The following is a 23,774-nucleotide window of genomic DNA, read 5'->3' as shown; positions in this document are numbered from 1 at the left end:
TAGCCAGCCAATCCCACAAAACCTCTAACTTCAGTAACTGATTTCGGACGCTCCCACCTCAAAATCGCCTCCACCTTAGTAGGATCAACTGCAATTCCTTGTGCAGAAATCACATGACCCAAGAACTTAACTTCAGATAGCCAAAACTCACATTTTGACAACTTTGCAAATAACTGTTTCTCCTTCAATACTTGCAAAACTATCCTCAGATGTTCTCTATGTTCCTCCATAGATCTAGAATAAACCAGAATATCATCAATAAACACCACCACAAACTTATCCAAAAAGGGTCTGAAAATCCTGTTCATATAATCCATGAAAACAGCTGGAGCATTCGTCACTCCAAAAGGCATGACAACATATTCATAATGGCCATACCGAGTCCTAAAAGCAGTCTTTGGTATGTCCTCCTCCTTTACCCGAATCTGGTGATACCCAGACCTCAAATCAATCTTGGAGAAAACAGAAGCTCCTCTCAACTGATCCATCAAATCATTTATCCTAGGCAATGGATACTTATTCTTAATTGTCAATTTATTTAATTGCCTGTAATCCACACATAACCTCACACCACCATCCTTCTTCTTTACCAACAACACTGGTGCTCCCCACGGAGATACACTAGGTCTGATCATTTGCTTCTCTAAAAGCTCTCCAACCTGCTTCTTCAATTCAGACAACTCTGCTGGTGCCATTCTATAAGGAGAAATAGATACTGGTCCCGCCCCTGGTATAAGATCAATACTAAACTCTAACTCTCGTTTTGGTGGTAACCCCGGAACATCATCCGGAAAAACCTCTGGGAATTCTCTAACAACATCAATACTATTCAACAACTTTTCATTCTCTACACTAATAAAAGATAGGATCATAAACCCAAGAGCTCCACCCTTCAACAACCCATCCACCTGTCCACTAGAAATAAATTTCTCCTGTTCAACAGTAGGAAAGATTAATCTCTTTTATGAACAATCTATCAAAATCCTATTGGCAGAAAGCCATTACATCCCTAAAATCACATCCAACTCAGATAGAGGTAAACAAAACAAATTCACTTTATAACAACGCCCTTCCACCTCCACTAGACATCTCAAACAAACCTCAGAAGTCAAAACAGACCCTGAAGCTGGGGTAGAAACAACTAGATCCACACTGACACACACAAAGAATTCACAACCAAATTTAACCTTGCCACGCACTCATAAGAAATAAAAGAATGTGAAGTACCAGAATCAAATAGAATAGAAATATCATTACCATCAGCTTTGCATTTTCCCTTTACCAACTCAGATGACGTTTCAACTTCAGCACCTGTTAACGCAAAAACACGACCTGCTATAGTAGGCCGATCCACTTTTTGGTTCTCTCTAGCTGGAATATTTCTGACATTGCAATCTTTAGCCATGTGACCCACCTTACCACATTTAAAACACATATAGTTCTTTGTAGGACAGTCCCTCATCATATGTGGGCCTCCACATGTGTAACATTTAATACTCTGAACAACTCCTGTAGTAGTAGTCTCCATTAGTTTTTTATTAGCGTTCCCCTTTTGAAACTGAGATGGTCTCTTTTGAGGATGTTTCCCCCTCCCAAATTCAGATGATCCCTCAGTACCTTTTTCCATTTTATTTCCTCCTTCAAATCTCTCAACTGTTTTTGCCTTTTCAACTAGAACTGGAAACTCCATAATCCCCATAGGAACAATAGTCTTTTTCAGCTCATACCTTAAACCTTCACTGAACTTCCTGCATCTCCAGGCTTTAGTGATAGCTTGAGAATAGTACCTAGCCAAGTGTTCAAACTTAACCACATACTCTTGTACTGACATATTTCCTTGCTGCAGTCTCAAAAATTCAGCTTCCTTAGCATATCTGGCGCTATCTGAAAAATTTTCTCTAGAAATACCTTTTTGAAATTTTCCCAATTTATCGCCTCCCCTCTAGCTTCCATCATAGCTTGAGCACCTTTCCACCAGAAACTAGCCTCACCCACCAACATATAAACAGCATAAACTAGCTTCTTCTCCTCGGGGCATTGCATCACCATGAAGATTTTCTCCATCTCTTCAATCCATTGATCAGCAATTTCAGGTCCATCAACACCTATAAATTGAGGAGGATTCCCTTTTCTGAACTCTGACAAGCCCCTAAACTCATCAGGTACCTCAGCCCTAGCTGCTTCAGCTGCAGCCCTATTAGTCTCCATCTGAGCCAATAAAGTATTCTGTTGTCCAATAGCAGCAACAATTAGCTCCATAGCCTAAGCAATCTGCCGCTCATCCACACCTGAAGAAGGATTAGAATGGTTTTCCCTACCAACCATCCTAATAAAGATTAAAGATCAAGGAACCCATGAGTTTACACTAAAACACATAAGAAATTCCTTTCCAAAAATCCATTTTCACACAACAGAAACATAACAAGACCATTTCCCACAAACCCTAAAGAGACTCGACCAGCTCTGATACCAAACTTGTAACGACCCACCCTAGGCCGTCACAACTAGAACCAACCAAGGATAAATAATATATATAAAAGAAAATAGAATAAGAGCCAGCTACGCTAGAGTGTAAATATACAATAACATATAAAATTATTTCTAAAATATATAACATAATTTTATAGTAGAGTCATCCTCAGTAAGGTTATACAGTAATCCAAAAAGGTAATATAATTACAAAGTCATGAAGACATCAAAACAAGACACCCTAGGTGCTGGTCAAGCTCTAAACCTAGCCACTTCTCAAAGCAGCTATCCAAAAGACTCTTTGTTATCTCAAAGCCTCATACCTGATCTGTTCCCTCACATAGTGAGATCATCACAGTCCATCATGGAAATATAAGGGTTAGCACATATAAAACCAATCATAGTACATCATAATAAAATATCATTAAACAAATATTTATCCACAGTATTTATCCAGACCAACAAGTCATTTCCAAGCTAAATATAGACCAATCCAAAATATAATGTATACACATCCATGCCAATGCATACATATTTTATGATAATACAAAATCCATAACCAATGTATACAATTCATACCATATGTATACATATTCCACATCCAAAACAAAGTCACACCACTGTATAATCCATGATGTAACCAACACATCCAAACCAAATGTTGGCCTCAACACATCCAAACCAAGTGTTGATACGGTGAAACATGTCATCAACCCATGTCTCACGCCTAACCTCTCATGGAAAATATACAGTTGGATTACGTCGTCACGTAACCCTGGTGGGGCCACCTCATCCATCGGTATGACTCGGCCTAGACCCATACCGGTAGCAAATAGAATACTTAGAGGAGTACTTCAGAATCCACCTAACATCTGAAGTGATTTATTATATAATCTTTGGAAAAGTTCCATATTGGAATCCTCACCATGGGATTCCCAAATTCCATATTTTTCCAAAGATTATATCCTGATCTCACCAAGAGATCTAATCCATACCATAACCTTACTCCTCTAAGTTCTATTAGCTTTCCAAACCACACACATATAGCATATTCCATAATTACATACCAAAAATTTCCATAACCATGCCAAATTATTCAATATAATAACATAAATAACTAAACACTTAAAACAACCATCAACTTAAACAAATGATAATCTTCATATAAACAAAATAACATATTAAAAGTTATACTACCCTTATCATGCTCATACATACTAGATTAAGTCTTATAAGTACTACCCTTACTTGGATAAACCTGAACCAAAACTCGGGCAGAACCCCCTCCTCTTCCTTAAACGAGAATCGAAACTCGGGCAGAATCTCCTCCTCTCCCTCCTCTTTTCTCTCCCCTGGCAGAACCTCCTCTACTGGATTCCTCTTCCTTTCTTTCCCATCCTCTCCTTTTTTCTCTCTCTCTCTCCTCTTTCTCTCTCTAGGACCCTCTCTCTCAATCCTGCTTTTCCAACACCCCCAACCCCCTATTTATAGAGTTCTTCCTGCCTAACCCGGAACGGCCCGTTGCAAAAGTGGAACGCCCGTTCTGGGCCTGAAAAATCCATGTAAAATTTTGAACTGGAACGGCCCGTTCCGAAACCAGAACGGCCCGTTCCGAGACTCATCCAGAACGGCCCGTTCTCCTTCCGGAACTGCCCGTGCTCCTTCCAGAACGGCCCGTTCCAAAATCAGAACGGCTCGTTCTTCTTGTTGGAACGGCCCGTTCTGGACCCGTTCCCAACTTAAAATTTAGTGTCTTTTTATTGCTTGGAACGGCCCGTTCCAATTTTGGAACAGTCCATTCCAAGTTACCCATTTACCCCTCTAACTTTAATAAAATTGCGAAAATGCCATTAATAAAAATTACAAAAATACCCCTTTTAAAAAAATGAATATTACACTTAACAAGACCCTTCCTAAGTTGTAGGTTTTCAGCTTGTAATGTAGTAATCTCAAGTGGTTCATTGCTTGTGGTTTCGTGTTTGGGAGTCTAAATTATCCAGCTTAATATTTCTCTTAGTTTGTTAGTAGTAGTGCGATTCCACTAAGTGTAGAGATCATGGCGGGTCGTTACACCGTGTCCATACATGTTCATTTTAGTGTTATATGAAAAATTGATATGTCTTGGATGATTGAAATGTGATATTATTATTAATTTATCTATGTTATATATGTTTTGTTTGTGTTTGGCTATCTGGTGTATATTCCTACATTGTGAGCCAGAGTGAGATGTTTCTCACTCCCTTTTCTCGTGTTGTTTTTCCTTGACTATCTTACTGGTAATTATCTGTATGAGGCTGAGGATGTTGGTGATGAAGCTTAGGTTTCTATGTTGGGATTTGCTCTAATAGAAAATGAGACATCGGGGCGTAGATAGGATTAGATTAAGATGTTTTTATTAAATTATTTAGTAAGACCTTATATTATTTCTTTGTAATTTTCGCTGATTAAGCTACTGTTTAAGTTATGGATGTGGTACCCTCTATTTAAACATGTTTGGTATTTTAATTATGAAAAAAATTATGTTATTCAATTTTTGTTATTTGTGTTATGGTATGTGGGGTAGAGGGTGTCACATGATCCGTCTCTTTCTGAATGTAGGACTTCTAACCTTCATGTGCCAAAGCTTCTTATTTTCATAGTAGATGACCTCCTTGCTTTTTCTTTGATAGGTTTGTTGAGCCTATCTTTCTTTTTGTGGAAGCTCCCTAATCTTCCTTTCTTCTTCAACCTATTCTTGAACTTGTTGGACATGAGATATATCTCATCATCCATTGAGTTCTCAAAAATTTCATTTGAGCTAATATACTCAAACTCAACCTTGAGAGCTTTGCCTTCATCCTCTTCTTATTGGTTTCATCGGTCCCTAGAGTAATGGAATCATTAGCTTTCAAATGATCTTTGTTGTTTAGATGGACTGCATGACCCTTAGGGCTCCTAGGAATTCATCCAATGTAAGAGTTTTGATGTCACTAACCTCTGATATAGTGGTAGCCTTTGGTACCTAGATCATTGGAAGTTTATCCAAGGTCTTTAGGTTGTTTTGAGCTTTTGAGAACTTAGTTCCAGAGGATTTTAGCTCATTGAGAATGGTTTGAAATCTTCCAAACATTTCATCAATTGTTTCATTCTCTTTCATAGTGAATAATAACTTATAACGTCTCTAAAGAGTAATAGCTTGTCTAAGCCTTACATCTTCAGTCCCCTCATGAGTTAATCTGATGACTTTCCAAATTTCTTTAGGAATCTTGCAACTGCAGAACTTGTTGTACTCTATTTTAGATAAAGAGAAAGCCAAGATGTATCTTGTTTTGGTGTTGAGTTGTAACACGTTGTAGTCTTCCTACATGTACTATTTTCCAGTTTGGTTACAAGAACATCACCAGCTGTGATAATCTTCTAGAGATGGTATTGGGTGGACTTGATGTACATCTCTATCATGTCCTTCCAATATGGGTAATATTCTCCATTGTAAGTTGGTGGCCTTGTAAGAGAAACTCTTTCATGCAAATACTGACCTACATTGCTTCTCATCATAGGATTTTTTTTCTTTTAGCACGGTTAGATGTTCAACCCTATCAAATACTAAACTCTGAAACCAAAATATAGAGAAAAGAAAGACACTAGAATGAGGATTTAATAGTATTAATAAAAAACTTAACACTTTTTGAAATAGTGAAGCAGTAACATGACTATAAGAGTGCAAACGAAGAGAGAAGAGTAATAAACACAAGGTATTTTTATATTAGTTTGTCTCAACCACCGAGACTATATCCAGCTCTTAATCAAGTTTCATTATCTTTCATAAATATGAAAGTATTTTTCACAAGCCACTTTTAACTCAATTTAAGTATTCTTTGACTTGTTTTTTTTTTAAGAAATTGTCCAAGTATTCTTTGAATAAGAAAGCCTTTTCAAACTTCAACAACCAAGTATTATTTACTACAAAACCTCTTTAGGTTTCAAGCAATAACACAATGTTAAAGCTAAAAAATCACTTGTTTCGTCTTTCAAGACCTAATACAACCAAATTAAGTATAGAGTTCTTTATAGAAAGAATGAATGAATTTTCTTTTACAATCGTTGTTCTCTTTTTCTTTCTGAGTCTTCAAACTTTTTTTTATATAGGTGTTTCATGAAGATGACAATTGCAAATCCTTAAGCTTCTTTGACAAGTCTACTTCGTCTACCTTTGTCTTCCTTCCTTGTAGAGAGAAGTGTTCGTTGGTGTATTAAATGTAAGCATTGAATACATTTTTACCAAAATGTCACTTCTTATCTAATTAAGAAGGCTACTTATTACCTTTAATGTACAAAATAAGAGAAATTATTGCGTGTGTTAATTGGAAATGGCTTTTTTTGAAACTCTGTACACTTCGAGGAATTTGTTTATCTTTTCTTTGACAAAAAATATGTATATGTTCCTTTTTGAGGTACAAGTACCAAAAAGTTTTTATTGTTTCAACCTATTAAGGAATATCATAGGCAAAGATGATTTGATTATCAAACATCATAAATGATATATATATATATATATATATATATATATATATATATAATGCATTTGTCTTAGACATATGAAGTGCTTCCTCTAAGAGACTACATGTCATCATAACCAATCATTTATTTAAGTTTGTCTTACTATGTGATTTGAAAAACATTTCTTTAACAAAAACATCTAAGTTTGTTAACATGAAAACTTTTGTTCCAAGAACATCTTTTGATTTAACAATTTTATTCTTGATGTTGTTATATGAGAATTAAGAATGTAATATTCATGGTTAAATTGTTGATGTGTTGTCATGAATTAAATTGTTTAAGGTTTATAGTTGTGTGATTTGGGAGTTTTGGTTGGAATGAATGAATTTGAGTGAATTGGTTCTAGTTTCTTTTTCTATAAGAGTTATATAACTAATTTATCGATTGATTTGGGTGAAGGAATGTTCTAGTGGATTTGGATGGGTGTTAGAGACCCTAGATCACAAGGTTCACAATTATGCATAATGTCGAATCCGCAACAACAGTAGATGCATTTATGGTGACGAGTGCGATGAATGTAGTTTCCTGTGTTAGGCGTGGAGAGAGTCACGCTAGGCGTGAGCATGACAGAGAGGTCTCCAACTTCTCTACGTTGAGTGAGTGGTGTCTCTCTTGGTGCTAACATCATTTTTTAAGGAAACTGATATTGGACTTGACCAAGATCACACCAAGTGTAATTATACTAGAGGAGTCTTTGATTTTTCAACATTGGGCATGGAAGCAATCACTAGGCACGATAGAGACAAGGAGGTTCCTTACTTGTCCACTTTGGGCATGAGAATAGCCATGACAAGCATGAACTCAACAAAGAGGTTCTTGACCTTTTCGCCTTGGGTGCAAGTATTTCCTCGTTGAACACCACATTATTGATAAAAAGAATTGTTTAAAAATAACAAATAGTATAGGTGTTTGTGAGGAGTGATATTATTAAAAATTAAAAGAGGTGAAAAAAGAGCAAATAATTGTGGTCAGTTGAGTAAAGAGAAAAAGAAAATAAAAGTGTGGATAAAGGAAAAATGATAAAAAGAAAGAGGAGAATAATATAATTATATTTGAGTAAAAATTAAAAGTAAGTGAATATGATGAAAAAAGATAATAAGTCTTGATTTTGTTATGATGATTAATAAAAAAATTTGTACACTTGAATTTTCATATACAATAAAAAACATAAAGTTGATCAATCATCATAACAATACAATTAAAACATTCCAAGAGAGGTGATCAACCATTTAACATCATCCACATTGTATAGGTCTTGGCCAAAAAATAAGAGTTAATCATCTATACACTGTCAATGTAAAGTTTTTTTACACTGACAACTAATTATATCTTTTAATTGTGCCATGTAACTGTAACATGTGAAGGAAGCACAGAAAAAGAAGTTAGTTAGTCATTGGTAACTGAATTAGTTACAGCGGCTGGACACATGGTAGCACCAAAAAATGGGGAGTTAAGGAGAACCAATAGGAAGAGAAAGAAAAATGTGTATTTAGTTGATTTCATGCAATGAGGAGGAAGTTAGTTAGTCATTGATGTTTTCTCTCTTTCTGTATGCTTTCTCTCTGTAATTCATTCTACTTCTTGAATTCTTTTGGATATTTGTAAGGAATACAAGTCCTAGTGCTGTTGAACCCACTGAGAGCACTACTACGCAAGCACTGAATGCACCAGAGGCACATGCAAGAAGGGTGAGACGTCCACCTCAGCATTTGGAGGATTATGTGATCACGTGCCCTGACCCACGCACAAAGAGGAATTCCGTTAGGAAGGATTGATTGAGAATATCCTTTTGTTATTAGCTAATGATTGTACTGCAAGGCAAATTGCCATTCGTGCATATATAGCACTTTACTGTATGGAAAAAGACAGACAAGAATAGAAAAAGTATTTGCATTCTCTCTGAATTATCTCTTCTTTCTGTTATTATTCTCCTTTCTCCTGCTGCAGCACCTTCCATTTGGTGCTTTCATTGCTTCCTACTCACCATGACCGACCCTACCTCTCCTTCAGGGGAGCTTACCAAACTCAACCTACAATTGGAGCAGCTCTTCCTTTCCCATGCTAACCTGTCCCATACCATCCATGACCTCGCCAATCGCACCTCCATTCTTGAAAACCAGAACCACCATCACCCATCCCCTTCTACCAAACCTGTCAAATTTGACCTCCCTATTTTTAATGGCTCTGAGGCCCTTGGGTGGATTTTTAAGGTCACCCAATTTTTTGACTACCACCAAACCCCCCCTGACCAACGTATCCAAATTTCATCCTTCTACTTAGAAGGCTCAGCTCTTTCATGGTACCAGTGGATGTTCAACAATGGGTTGCTTACTTCCTGGGAGGCATTCCTGCGGGCCCTAGAGCTCCGCTTTGCCCCCTCCAAATTTGACGATCCCATTGCTTCCCTTTGTAAGCTCAATCAAACGAACAGCCTCCTCGATTATCTTTCGGAGTTCGAGACTTTGGCCAACAGAATCTCCGACTTTCCATAGAGTTTCTATCTCAGCTGTTTTCTCTCCGGTCTACGCCCTAACCTCCGCCGCGAGGTCACCGCTCAGCAGCCACCGGATCTTCCCAGTGCCATAGCCTTGGCTAAACTCCATGATGATAAGTACCGATCCTCACAGCTCACCCCTAACCGTTTTGGCCGTACTCACCTTCCTTCCCCACCCTCTCCACCGCCCTCTTCACCTACCCCCCTCAAACAACTTCCCCCTCTTCTCCCTACACCACCAACCCGGCTGCCTATTAAACGTCTTACTGAAGCTGAGATGCAAGCTCGGAGGGATAAGAACCTCTGTTTTAATTGCGATGAACGATACACTAGAGGCCATCGTTGCAAACCCCAATTCCTCCTTCTCACCGTCTTTGATTCTGAGGAACAGAGTGAATTTACGGCCACTGCTGAGGATCCAGTCACCGACGAGGTCCAACAAGAGGCTGGGTTGATCAGTTTACACGCTTTTTCTGGTCACTGGACCCCACGCACGTTTCGGGTCACCGGATCCATCCAGGGTTATGCGGTCCAAATCCTTGTGGATAGTGGTGCAACACACAATTTCATCCAGAGCAGGGTTGCCCAATTCCTTCATCTATGCTCCAAGCCCACACTGAGCCCATTACGAGTCATGGTGGGAAATGGAGAATTCCTACCTTGCTCTTCCTTTTGTCCACAAGTTCAACTCTCCATAGACCAGCAACAATTCTCGGTGGATCTGTACCCTTTGGAATTATCAGGTACAGATGTAGTTTTGGGAGCTCATTGGCTCTCCGTGGTCAGCCCTTTTGTGATGGATTATAACGGGCCCTTCATGAGGTTCATGTGGCAAGGGAATATGGTTGAATTACAGGGGGACAGCGGCCCAAATCCTTCACCTATAACAGCCCACCAGCTTCGCCGATTACAAACCACTAATCGAGTTGAAGCCCTTTTCCAACTCTCTTTAGACTTTTCACCCTCCCCCCTCCATACTGAACCACCCCCACCCACCACTGCTACCCTTCTCCCTTCCTCTTCCCAGCCACCATTACAATCCCTCATCCACAAGTATGCTTCCCTTTTCACCGCCCCAACCTCCCTTCCCCCTCCTCGGCCCACTGACCACTCCATCACATTACAACCCAATACTGCTCCTATTTCTGTACGGCCCTATCGATACCCACATTTTCAGAAGCAGGAAATTGAGTCGCAAGTGAAGAAAATGTTAGACTCCGGTTTTATCAAACCCAGTACCAGTCCCTATTCATCTCCCGTCCTCTTGGTCAAAAAGAAGGATGGAACATGGCGCTTTTGCGTCGATTATAGGGCCCTCAATGCGGTGACTGTGAAAGATAAATTCCCTATCCCAACAGTTGATGAACTTATTGATGAGTTGGGCCAAGCTTCTTGGTTTTCAAAGCTGGACCTCTTCTCCGGTTTTCACCAGATTTTGATGAGACCTCATGACTCCGAAAAGACTGCATTTCGAACCCATAACGGCCATTTCGAATTTCAGGTCATGCCTTTCGGGTTGTGTAATGCTCCCTCCACATTCCAGGCTACAATGAATGACATGTTCCGGCCTCATCTCCGTCGTTTCATCATCGTCTTTTTCGATGATATTTTGGTCTATAGTCCGACTCTGCAAGACCATGTTCTCCACCTGGAAACTACATTTCAGTTACTGCTCTCACACTACTTTCGCCTCAAGGGCAGCAAGTGTTGTGTGGGTCTCCAATCAATTCAATATTTGGGTCATGTAGTCTCGGCCAAGGGTGTGGAACCTGATCCGGAGAAGCTTGATTTTGTTCGCACTTGGCCCCGTCCTTCCACATTAAAATCCCTTCGGGGTTTTTTGGGACTTACAGGGTTTTACAGGCGTTTTGTCTCGGGGTACTCTACTATTGCCCATCCCCTTACTGACCTCTTGAAGAAGGATTGTTTCCTTTGGACTGATAAAGCACAAGAGGCTTTTGATCGCCTTAAGTCGGCCCTCATTGCTGCCCCTGTTCTAGCAATTCCCAAATTTGACTTATTATTTGTTATTCAAACTTACGCTTCTGGTGCAGGTATGGGTGCAGTCCTTTCACAGAATGGACATCCGGTTTCTTATTTCAGCAAACAATTCTGTCCGAAGTTGCGCAACTCCTCCACCTACATTCGTGAGTTATGTGCAATTACTTCTACAGTGCAGAAATGGCGCCAATATCTCCTTGGTCGTCATTTTATTATACAAACAGATCAACGCTCTATTAAGGAGCTACTCACCCAGACGGTGCTCACTCCAGAACAGCAGCAGTACTTATTCAAATTATTGGGCTTTGATTTCGAGATTCAGTATAAACCAGGAAAATCCAACTTGGCTGCTGATGCTCTTTCTCGGCGCGAAACCTCCCTTGACAATAGTGCAGATTCATTGCTGGTTTTATCTGTCACTCATTCTGATTTCTTGCAGGATTTGAAATCTTCCTTGGCAGATAACGTGGAATTCAAGGAATTGAGGGATAATATCTCTGCAGCACCTTCTGACTTCCCACATTTTTCCCTTCGTGAAGGCCTCATTACCTACAAAGGGAAAACATGGTTGCCGTCTTCTTGCTCCCTCATTCCCCTCCTCCTCCATGAGTTCCATTCTACTCCCATGGCTGGCCATACCGGGGTCTCTCGCACCCTTAGCAAGCTCTCTGCCAATTTCTATTGGCCCAGTATTCGCAAGGATGTCCAACGCTTTGTGGAGCAATGTCAACCCTGTCAACAAACAAAGATACCAACGCAGAAGCCATCGGGTCTACTGCAACCCATCCCTCCTCCTTCGCGTTGTTGGGAAGACTTGTCTCTCGATTTCGTTATGGGCCTTCCTCCTTATAAGGGCTTTACCACTATACTAGTTGTTGTTGACAGATTCTCCAAGGGTGCCCATTTTGGCATGTTGCCCAAATCCTTTTCAGCAGGCTTAGTGGCTCAGTTATTTGTTGATGTTGTTTGCAAACACCACGGCCTCCCCCTCAGTCTCATCTCTGATCGCGACCCAATTTTCCTCAGTCAGTTCTGGCAAGAGCTTTTCCGGTTAAGTGGCACCAAGCTTCGTCTTTCCACAGCCTACCATCCTCAAACCGATGATCAAACTGAGGTGGCAAACAAGGTTCTACAGCAGTACCTTCGTTGTTTCGTTCACCACAAACCTTCTCTTTGGGGCAAGTTCTTATCATGGGCCGAATGGAGTTTCAATACGTCGGTCAATGCTTCCACTGGTTTTTCTCCGTTTGAAGTGCTCTATGGTCGCAAACCACCCCTTATGCCTCCCATTCTCCCTGAAGATACTTCTAATGCTGCAGTTCAATCTGAGCTTGCTACCCGTGCTGCAATACTGCACAAGCTGGAGTCTAATCTTAAAAAAGCTCAAGAGACAATGAAGAAATGGGCTGACAAGTCTCGCAGGGAGCTACATTTTGCTGTGGGTGACTGGGTCTATATCCGTTTGCGTCCACGCAGGCAAACTTCTGTCACTGCGACTCATTCTGTCAAACTTATGAAGCGATTCTTTGGACCTTTCAAAATTTCGAGGAAAATTGGTTCCGTTGCTTATGAAGTTGAGCTCCCCCCTTCCGCGCGAATACATAACGCGTTCCACGTTAGCCTCCTGCGTCCGCATAAGGGTCCCCTGCCCTCCCCTCCTCTCTCTTTACCCCCGGTAATTGAGGACAATCACCCCATACTGGAACCTGCTGCTATTCTCGATTGGAAATGGGATAATTCTTCTAGTCCGCCGCAGTTCTTGTCTTAGTCCACTGGCAGGGCTTACCACTTGAGGAGGCCACTTGGGAACCTTGGACCATCTTGCAATCTCAGTTTCACCTTGAGGACAAGGTGTTTCTTGAACCTGGAGGGGATGTAAGGAATACAAGTCCTAGTGCTGTTGAACCCACTGAGAGCACTACTACGCAAGCACTGAATGCACCAGAGGCACATGCAAGAAGGGTGAGACGTCCACCTCAGCATTTGGAGGATTATGTGATCACGTGCCCTGACCCACGCACAAAGAGGAATTCCGTTAGGAAGGATTGATTGAGAATATCCTTTTGTTATTAGCTAATGATTGTACTGCAAGGCAAATTGCCATTCGTGCATATATAGCACTTTACTGTATGGAAAAAGACAGACAAGAATAGAAAAAGTATTTGCATTCTCTCTGAATTATCTCTTCTTTCTGTTATTATTCTCCTTTCTCCTGTTGCAGCACCTTCCAATATTCTTGATTGATTCCGTATTGATTGTTAAAATTGATTCAATTCATTCCAAGTGTTCATTGTATTGTGTTGTTAGATTCAATAAAATAGATGCAATAATTGAGTTGTTTCATTGGTGCTTTCATTGTCATCAATGGCTGAGAATACGCGGTTGAAAGATTTACAAGTGCAAGTGGCAAATCAAGGTGAAGAACTTAGGTGATTGATAAGTTTGATTGAGTTACGTGATCAATCACAGCGGGATAGAGATGTGGCACAGCGAGAATTGACGTCTCAATTGCAAGTTGCTGCACAGGATCGTATGGATCAAATGTAGAAAGCTATAGATCAGTTAATTCAGAATCAGTCTCAGTCGATTGGTGTTTCGAGCTCAAATCATGATTCCGTTAACTCGTTTCGTACTCCATCTTTTCGTGTTCGAGATATATCGTTGGGATTCCCACATTTTGATGGCAATACACCGGTGTTAGAATGGATATTCAAAGCTGAGAAGTTCTTTAATTACCATAAGACTCCAGATACATATCAAGTTGACATTGCGGCTATTCATTTTGAGAAGGAGGTTGTTCCATGGTTTCAGATGTTGCAGAAGTTGAATGCTATTCATTTAAAGAAAGATTCTTTTAAATGGTCTACGGATGCTACCACAGCTTTTGAGAAGTTGAAAGAAGTGATGATTTCAGTCCCTGTTTTAGCAATTCCTATTTTACAGAGCCTTTTATTTTGGACACTGATGCATCTGAGGTAGGCATTGGAGTTGTGTTGAGTCAAGGGTAGCACCCAATAGCTTATTTTTCTAAGAAGTTATCTCCAAGGATGTAAAAGCCATCAGCTTATGTTAGGGAATTTCATGCTATCATTGAATCATTGGCAAAATTCAGGCACTATTTGTTGTGCCATAAGTTCATTATTAGGACAGATCAAAGGAGCTTAAAAGAGTTGCTTGAGCAAAAATTACAAACTCCAGAACAGCAACAGTGGTTGCCAAAGTTTTTGGAATATGATTTTTCTATACAATACAAGCCAGGAAGAGAAAACATACCTGCTGATGCTTTGTCTAGAAGTTTATTAATGGCTTGGTCTGAATCTACGAATAATTGGTTAAAGCAAGTATCTGAAGCAATACAGCAAGATGATAAGGTCATGGGGATATACAATCAGTGTTTACAGGGCATTAATCAGGATCCGGCCTATGTGGTGAAAGATGGGTTGTTGTTCTGGAAAGGCAGGCTCGTAATACCTGAAAAGGAGGTTGTTAAAATTCATATTTTGAATGAGTTTCAATGTTTCATGCTTCGAAGATAGGAGGAGATGTTGATGTGACTAAGACAATTTTCCGAATTTGCTCTCAGTTTGTTTGGCCTAAAATGCAACAGGAAATTCGAAGATTTATCAAAAATTGTAGCAATTGTCAACAGGCTAAGGTTGACCATACTTTACCTTCGGGGTTGCTTCAACCTCTTCCTATTCCGCAACAGATATGGGAGGATTGGCAGCAGCAACTTGGGAAGATATGGAGAGTATCAAATCGAGTTATCCAAGTTTCAACCTTGAGGACAAGGTTGATGTTAAAGGGAAGGGTATTGTAACATGTGAAGGAAGCACAGAAAAGGAAGTTAGTTAGTCATTGGTAACTGAATTAGTTACATCGGCTGGACACATGGCAGCACCAGAAAATGGGGAGTTAAGGAGAACCAATAGGAAGAGAAAGAAAAATGTGTATTTAGCTGATTTCATGCAATGAGGAGGAAGTTAGTTAGTCAGTGATGTTTTCTCTCTTTCTGTATGCTTTCTCTCTGTAATTCATTCTGCTTCTTGAATTCTTTTGGATATTCTTGATTGATTCCGTATTGATTGTTAAAACTGATTCAATTCATTCCAAGTGTTCATTGTATTGTGTTGTTAGATTCAATAAAACAGACTCAGTAATTGAGTTGTTTCAGTAACTGTTAAAAGTAAATGTGTTTACAGTGACATGACACAATTAAATGATATAATTGATTGTCAGTATAAAAAGACTTTATACTGATAATGTATAGGTGATTAATTCAAAAAGATAATTAATAATTATCGATGTAACATAACCTGTCCATTTTATTCATATTTCATAGTGTTTTGGTAGAATGCCCAATTTATTCACAATCAGCAAGATACACAGTACCAAATGGTGTAATAACAGTAATTTATTCACATTATGCAATTTGGTAGAAAGTACCAAATGCTAACTGAGTCTCCTACAAACATAGGATTGACAAAACCAATATTTGTGTTTTTTCATAAAGTATGCCACATTCCATTACAAAATATTAATCCAAGTGGGAGGAAAAAATTTAAGTGAGGAGCTAATTGTTCATGCTTTCTAACATGGAGACCACAGCTATAGAAATATGTTCTGTCTATGTACTCCTTTCACAAAATTATGAAACATTGCATATACGTTATATTTTTTCTTAATAAAAAATAAGATAATTTGTTTAATTAAAAGTGACAACTATCAAAGAAGTAGGTATGACGGGAATATTCTAAAAACAATCAATTAAAAAAATAAAACTTCAAAATATCTTGTTTCTATTAAGAAACAATGACATATTTAATTTAATTCAAAAATAAAATAAAAATGGTTTTCTTATTCTAAATTGTGTTGTTAATCATACAAAAATTTATAAAACATTTTATACAATCATTTTTGTATTTATCTCTCCATTGTATTTTTTTTTTTTTAATCTCATATTCTCTCGGTTAGTATACAAATAACATTTCTCTTCTAATTTAAAATGCATAATTAAGTTACTTTCTCAACCTTCTTAATTAAACATTTTTTACATTTCGTTTCATTTCTTTTTTAGACAAATATTTTAGATACTACTTCTACAAGTACTTAGAATTTTCGGTCAACCATCTCAAATATGTTTTTTTTTTTAAATTATTTTTTTATTATCTTTATGTATATACTTAGTTTCTTAATTTCTTATCCATTTTAGTCTACCATTTTTATCACATTCTCTAAATTAAATTTTAACGATTTAAAAAATCTAATACTAAAAAATAGTTTTATATCATAATATAAAATATTATTTTTTATTAATTTAAAATATAATATATATATTTATCTATAATTTTAAATAAAAAATATTAAAAATTAATTATCCTTACAAATATAATATTCAAATTTGAAACTTTAAAATATAAAAATTAAACATAATGATAATATTAATTAATCTAATATATATTTATAATTTTTAAATATTTTTATTAAATAAATTACAAAAATACGAAATGTTTTATCTCGTATATTATATTTATAAAAAAAATTATGATGCATAAACAAGTTAGCATGATAGTTCTGAAAGGACCTTCAAGACTCGAACATATAACTCCATTGAACGAGAAACTCAAATTCGGAATCTAAGCAAATTGTGCAAAAGTAGCAGAAACTCCCTCGCTTTGAAGATTCAAACTTCGAAGTACTCTCTCTTCGTCTTTCAGCTTTCCACAAACCTAACTCGCTCTCTCCTTCTCTTGTTTTGGCTTAAATTTCGTTCCTTCATTTGCATGTGGCTAATATTTATGATCATTTAATATTTGCTCTGTGTTTCGATTCTTTAGTTGCTTAAGATTGGAGATATTTAGAGTCGTGTGCTCTGTGTAAGTAATGTAATAGTTTCTGTTGCTTGCACCCCATGTGTTTGATAATATGCGTGCAGTGCCCAAAGCTTCATTCTTAGTTTTGCGATTTCTTTTCTTGTTCTGTTTTGCTTGCCAGTTGTTGGATGTGTCCATGGATTTGAACTGATATGTAATTGCTTCCTCACATTTCTGACCCCCTATAAAACGTGGATACTGCTATTGCCTCTAATTAGTTAGTGTGTCTATAAGTTGTTTGTTATATGGCTTAGGAGGACTGAAGGGCAATTAGTTTTTTCTTTGCTAGATAGATATTGGGTTAAATATGCTTTTGTTTCATCTAAGTATTGTTTTTTTTTTTTTTTTTTTTTTTTTTTTCTTTTGGTCTCTTGTTTTTGAAAATAGTTGTAATCTAGTCTAGGTAAAAGATATTCCTTCGCATATAGTCCTTTTGTAAGAAACACTTCTCGAGGGTTAAAGCTTCCCTTATCTTGGACAAAAGCTTCCCTTTGCACATGAGTTTAGTCCCCTTTTGTGTTTGAAATTGGAAGGCTTCAACTCCTGATGGTATGGTTTAGATTAACTTTATGGTTTTGATAGAAATTGAAATTCAAAGGAAACTCATTTAGTCATTTAATATTTAATTATGACTTTGAGCCTTCAAATTAATTCCACTTATTTTTGGTTAATAAATTGGTTTGATTTCCTTTGTTACATTTTCTACGACACAATTTTTATGATGTTTGCTATTTGCTCACATGGTCTTTGAAAAATTTTTGTTGACACATGTTGCAGCCCATTGGGTGGACCCACATAAACATGTACTCTTTGCTTCCTCAGGTTTAAAGTGGCATATTATAAAGAATTGATGCAGAATGGCTGCAACCAGGGCTCGAGTTAGTAGCTTCTCTCGCAATGTATCAACTGCAACATCTCAGAATCCTGGACTTAAGCATGGCCCTAATGGGACTATGTTCATTTCATCTGGGATTCCAGATTTGGACAGTAATTATATCTGACTTCCTTTCAATAGGCCATGTAGTAAATGAATGAGTTATATTTAATTGATTCATGTGTAGTGTCTTTTCATATAAGATTCTCATTTTTTTTTTCTTTCAAATAGAGATCTTAGGTGGTGGATTTTCTCTGGGTAGCCTTGTCATGGTTATGGAAGATGCAGAAGCACCACATCATATGCTTATATTGAGAAATTTTATGTCTCAAGGGCTTGTGCAAAAACAGCCACTCTTGTATGCTAGTGCATCTAGAGAGCCTAAAAGATTTCTTGGTACTTTGCCTAGTCCAGCGTCACTCAAAGGAGATAAATCTTCAGATCTTAGCCATGTACTTGTGTTCATCCTTTGCACTTTGTAATATGCACAGGACTTTTTTTTTTTATAATTTTTTTATGGTAATATGATTTATTTATTGCCCTTATAATTACAGGAAAAAGATCTAAGAATTGCTTGGCAATACAAGAAGTACTTTGGTGAGCCTCAGCTAAATCTCAACACTAATAATGGTAAGTTTGTCTATACTCTTCTCTCCATGATTTGCTCTTCAATTATCATTGAGTTGAGGAATCGGCCTCCTGCAAATCAAACCATAGTGTATAGACACATGGGTCTGACCCTTGCCTGGGCCTCACCATAGTGGGACCTTTGTAGCACAGGGCTTCCCAAATGAGTATAATAAATTATACTTTTCAGTAGTTCTGTATAATCACATTGTTTTTTAAAGAAAAATGATTAAAAATATTGTTCTTGGAAGTACAGACACTTCTAAATAGTAATCATGTTGTGTCATAGAAAGTGGTGCTGTTACTGCTGTACATGTATTCATCACAAGTACCACACAAACATTTTGAATACTTCTAGCTATATTTTATAAGTTTGTACCTTCTTTCTTTATAACTTTTATGCCAATATAAATTGGAATCCCACAATAATTAGATGAAATTTAGAATTTTATTGTGTCTAAAATCGTTCTGTTTTTTAAAGCATGAAATCTCTATCGTGATTTAAGATTTTTGATTTTGTTAATTTAAGATTAATTTTATACCTTGTATTATAGCCATGTTATGTCTTATTATTTTTAAATCTTGTCATATTCGTGTATATATATTGTATCATATCTGTATCCCATGTTGTATCCTTTTTTCTTAGATGTTGATGTGCATTTGTGATCGATTTTTATGATGTCATATGGAAAGAGAACAATTTGCATATTAGTGAATATGTTAAATCATGCAGTGTATTACGTTGCAGGTGGTCAGCATGATTATTGTAATGATTTTGACTTGAGAAAGCCACTGGACCGGCAATTTTTTAGTGGCAGCAATGTAGATTGTGTTAGCATCAACGATTCTCCAAACCTTACTGCTCTTCAAGATCACTGTGCTGGATTTCTAGCTAAATTCTCAAGGTGTAGTGATCTATAACTGTTTTAAAAATGTATTCTTAGAGATACACCTGTTTGAGTCAGGTTTTTCTGAATAGAATATAATAAAATGAGATTAAATAGGATAAGGTTTGCTGTTTGGACTTTGGAGTTGATCGTAGGTTTATAATGCTCTTTCTAAACAAAATTTAACAAAATCTTTGATAGATATTTTTTTAAGCATGTGCAATTTAAGATTTGATTTTTGATAGAATACTAAAATGGTGTCATTTGACCAATGTAACCATCTTCATCCAGTGGGAATGAGCTTTAATTGTTGTTGTATGCAATTTAGGATTTATAACATTTCACTCTATTTTTAGTACTTATGTCTTGCAATACTTGGCACTTCATTGTTATGATTGCTGGTCTTACATAGCTAGCTGTAAGGTAGTATTTCCTATTTTGATGGGCACTGCATGATCATAAATACAATATGGGTTTATGCATCTGGGAAGCCATGACTATTTGCAAATTCACACAATTGTCATAATTGGCTATGAAAAATATATTTTGATCACTACACCAGGAACTCCTCCAATCTCATTCTTTTGAATGTTGCAGTAAAAGGGATGGTTAGTGTTGCACTATTGGTAATTTTTAAACTATATCTGCTGCTGATTCTGGATCCTTGCATTAGATACATGGACACATGATCAAGATGTAAAAGGCAATTAGAGTTGGACAGTTTCTACAGAGGCTTTCTTAATTCCTTCTGAATTTCTTGTTTTGCATCAATTAGATTGTGATAAATGACTATTTTGTTGTTTCTTATTTTACTTTCGTAAAAAGTATTTTTCTTTCTATCTACTTTTTTATTTTCAAACATCACGGATGAAATCTACAGAAATGAAGGCAGCATTCCCTCTGCTGGTCGTATTGCAATTCAATCATTCTGTTCTCCACAATGCAAGTATTCAAATGAGGTGTGTTAATATATTTTTTGTTTGTTTTTTCCTAATCATTTTGAAATTTTATCCTGTGGCTTTAAACTATACACACTTGTTTTTTATAATGATTTTTATAAACCCTTCCCTCTATAGGAATTAGGAAAGCATTTACGGATTTACCTGCTTGCAGATCCAGTGATCGTTGTTGAATCTCAGCTATATACTGTTATTTATTCTATCAATATTTAATATTTTTCTAATTTGAAATGTGTTAATGCGACACTTTATTATTGTAGGAGTGGCATATGCTTTCCTTTATTAGGTCCCTAAAGGGCATGGTCCGGTCTTCAAACGCTGTTGTTGTTGTAACCTTTCCACCTTCACTTCTTTCTCCATCTTGCTCAAAAAGATTGCAGCATATGGCAGACACCTTGCTTTCTGTCAAAGCCATTCCAGGTTCATAGTCCACTCTCACGTCTTATATTTCATGTGTTTACTTATGAATTACCTCAAGTTTCACTATTACACTATATTTGTTTCAGATGAAGACAAGGAACTGGCAAAACTCCTCACTGGTTACCAGGATATGATTGGGCTTTTAAATGTACACAAAGTTGCACGGTTAAATACACAGGTTATATTCATACTTCATTTTGATTCATCTACTAGGGGTATTAAACTTCTGGTTTACTCCTTTTGTGCACCTCTAGTTCACAATTACATCCTTTTACCCCATTGTATACCCCTTTTTGGTATGCTTGTACACTCTACCTATCTTCCTTTCTCTCATGCAGTCCTAGCACATGCATTTATGGCGCTTGCAAACACAAAAATGCTTAAGCAATAACCTTCGGCATTTCATGCATATTTTTGTTTGAATTCTCATAAAAGACGGGTGTACGTTCATCATTTCTCATCAATTTCACTAAAATGTAGAAGCTTGTGCTAGCTGCTTCCAAATTGGCGTGGATCTAGTGTGTCCGAGAATTTGAATCAAACACACAATAAGTCAATAATTTGTTTGATAACTGATTTTGATGTTGTACATGCTACTTTTTTGTAAAGTTCAACACTAAAGCTAATTAATAAAAATTATTGGAGGAAAAATGCAATTCTAGAAGCTACATTTTTCTTTCATTTTGACATATCTGACCTAGCTTTTGTCAACTGTCTGTTTTTCAACATGCAGGTTCCTGTGATTCTGGAGGCCACAACATTCTCACTAAAATTACACAAACGGAGGTTTTTGGTTTTAGAATGTCTAAATCAAGCCCCAGTTGACGGTTCAAGTGGGAGCTCATATGGCACATCTGGTGGTTGTTCTGGGTCAACTAAAACTGGACCACTTGATTTTTAGATTATACCTTATTTATAACTGAAGATTTAGCAATAGTGAGTCAAGCTCGATATTTTTCTTAGTGCTTGAAATGCAGTCTTCTAAATTTTGTTACCCCTTTGTCCTTTTGATAATCAACTGGTTTCACTATTGGTTCATCTGCAATGTACAGATATTTTCTTTAAAAGACAGTGTAACAGTGAGACCCTCGGCATGGAAGGAGTTATACCTTCCGGTTATGCCAAAAAAAAAAAAAAAGAAAAAAAAGACGAGATCCTGAAGAATTTTGTCTGGTTGCACAACCATGTGACACATAACACTAAAGGACAATTTAACATTTGTAGTTCAGGGTTGTCGTGCCATGGTGAATGGGAATCTGGACTACCTGGTATTAAGTTTCCATATAAGGTGTATGTGTATATGATCCACTGGATAAATCCTTATATTTGGTGCAATTTGACGAGTTGGCCACACTCAATTGTACACATGCCCATGTATACATGTGCAATAAGTATTATCTGATGCTCCCTTGTATAAACATGTCATTATTTACCCCTATGTAGCTCTGTTTAACAACTCGAGACAAATTTTTGCTTGTCGCAAGCTGAGTGGAAAGGAACCTAACTTTTACGTGCTTGATTTGTGATTTTTTTAAAGAATAATAAAGAATTCATTAATTTATTACCGACACTCGAAAAAAATATTAGTTCAAATTACCAATTTGAACATGTGAAAAATATAAATTTTCTTAAATCACAAATTTGAGCTGTAACTTACCGGGACTAAAATATTGTTAGTCAACACATACGAGGAGATAAATCATCTTATTGCTTACTAGATAGTCTTGAATTTTCAATTCTCTAGAGATTTTGATTAACAAAGAGGATGTTTATTACATAATCCATCATAACATTTTATAGAACATTCATACGGTTAGCAACCCGAGCCAAATTAAACAACAAATTCACTTGAGACAAAGCTCTTCCGATGCTTATTTTTACTTAAGAGGCACCAAGTCGCTTGCCATTTGAATTATCAGGTGATTGTAAGGAAAAAGGTACAAATTTTGATGATAGCATGTCTATCTAACAAAATCATAGTATAGATAGAAAACCCGATTTTCAAGTTGAGAAACAATAAATCCAGTTAACCAGTTATCTCCGAACAATATTTGGGCAGACAAAAGTAGGATCACTTCAGACAAACGTGGGGACGTGGTCTGATAGCCATCATAAATGCATCCACCATCTGAAAGAAATGTGAAGAAAGCTAATATGTAATCTTTACATCATATACGTAATGTTGCAGAGATGACGTAGAGAAAAAAATAACCAATTTGATCTTTCCTTAATATTTCAGCAAAACTTTAGATAATGTGATTAACAAGTGAAATGACAACTTAGTTTCCCTGTCTTATTATTTCACTCTTGCAGTATAGTCATCTATGCAAAACATTTTATTAGTATCAGAGAGAAAATTTCAAAGCCTATATATAATATTCATTGTTTCTGAAAACGAGTTTCATGAAAATCTGTTGATTAGAGAGCATGACCCCTTTGAGTATGTACTTGTATGAGATGATCTCGACATATTCATTAACCCAAACAACACTGTTAAAGACACAATTAGACTAGTTACTCTATTCTTCTGTACCAGACTTGTCCTGAGTCAGCTACCACACAGCAGTTGTTAGGTAATTAAGAAGTTACATAGTTGCATAGTTATTTTTGTCCTCAATTATCAGTTTATAAATG

The 23,774-nt window shown here is 37.0% G+C and overlaps 1 protein-coding gene across 4 annotated transcripts; it reads left to right on the top strand.

The window, feature by feature from the left end:
* Positions 1-17,043: 17,043 nt before the first annotated feature.
* On the top strand, positions 17,044-22,596 carry ELO1 (Paxneb protein-like protein). 4 transcript variants are annotated; one of them, XM_083070729.1, is made up of 9 exons: positions 17,044-17,195; positions 18,151-18,251; positions 18,479-18,699; positions 18,802-18,877; positions 19,623-19,779; positions 20,642-20,720; positions 20,981-21,140; positions 21,227-21,318; positions 21,874-22,596. In XM_083070729.1, exons 2-9 carry the CDS (start codon positions 18,224-18,226, stop codon positions 22,039-22,041), a joined length of 981 nt encoding a protein of 326 aa, XP_082926855.1. In that variant the 5' UTR covers positions 17,044-17,195; positions 18,151-18,223; the 3' UTR covers positions 22,042-22,596. The 4 variants fall into 4 exon arrangements, with proteins under 4 accessions (XP_082926855.1, XP_020216104.1, XP_082926856.1 ...); XM_020360515.3 differs by having other exon boundaries at positions 18,151-18,360; XM_083070730.1 differs by having other exon boundaries at positions 17,045-17,195; positions 18,196-18,251.
* Positions 22,597-23,774: the final 1,178 nt, after the last annotated feature.

This window comes from Cajanus cajan, chromosome 3 (assembly GCF_000230855.2).
Source record: "Cajanus cajan strain Asha chromosome 3, NIPB_CcT2T_4, whole genome shotgun sequence".
In the NCBI taxonomy this organism is placed as follows: domain Eukaryota; kingdom Viridiplantae; phylum Streptophyta; class Magnoliopsida; order Fabales; family Fabaceae; genus Cajanus; species Cajanus cajan.
This window is presented reverse-complemented; position numbering and strand designations above follow the sequence as displayed.

Excerpts from the sequence above, each read along its gene's own strand:
- ELO1 (XM_020360515.3), top strand. The coding sequence starts at position 18,231 with ATGGCTGCAACCAGGGCTCGAGTTAGTAGCTTCTCTCGCAATGTATCA. Across the intron at positions 18,361-18,478 it reads TGGGATTCCAGATTTGGACA|AGATCTTAGGTGGTGGATTT; the intron begins GTAATTATATCT and ends TCTTTCAAATAG. Across the intron at positions 19,780-20,641 it reads TTTCTAGCTAAATTCTCAAG|AAATGAAGGCAGCATTCCCT; the intron begins GTGTAGTGATCT and ends TGAAATCTACAG.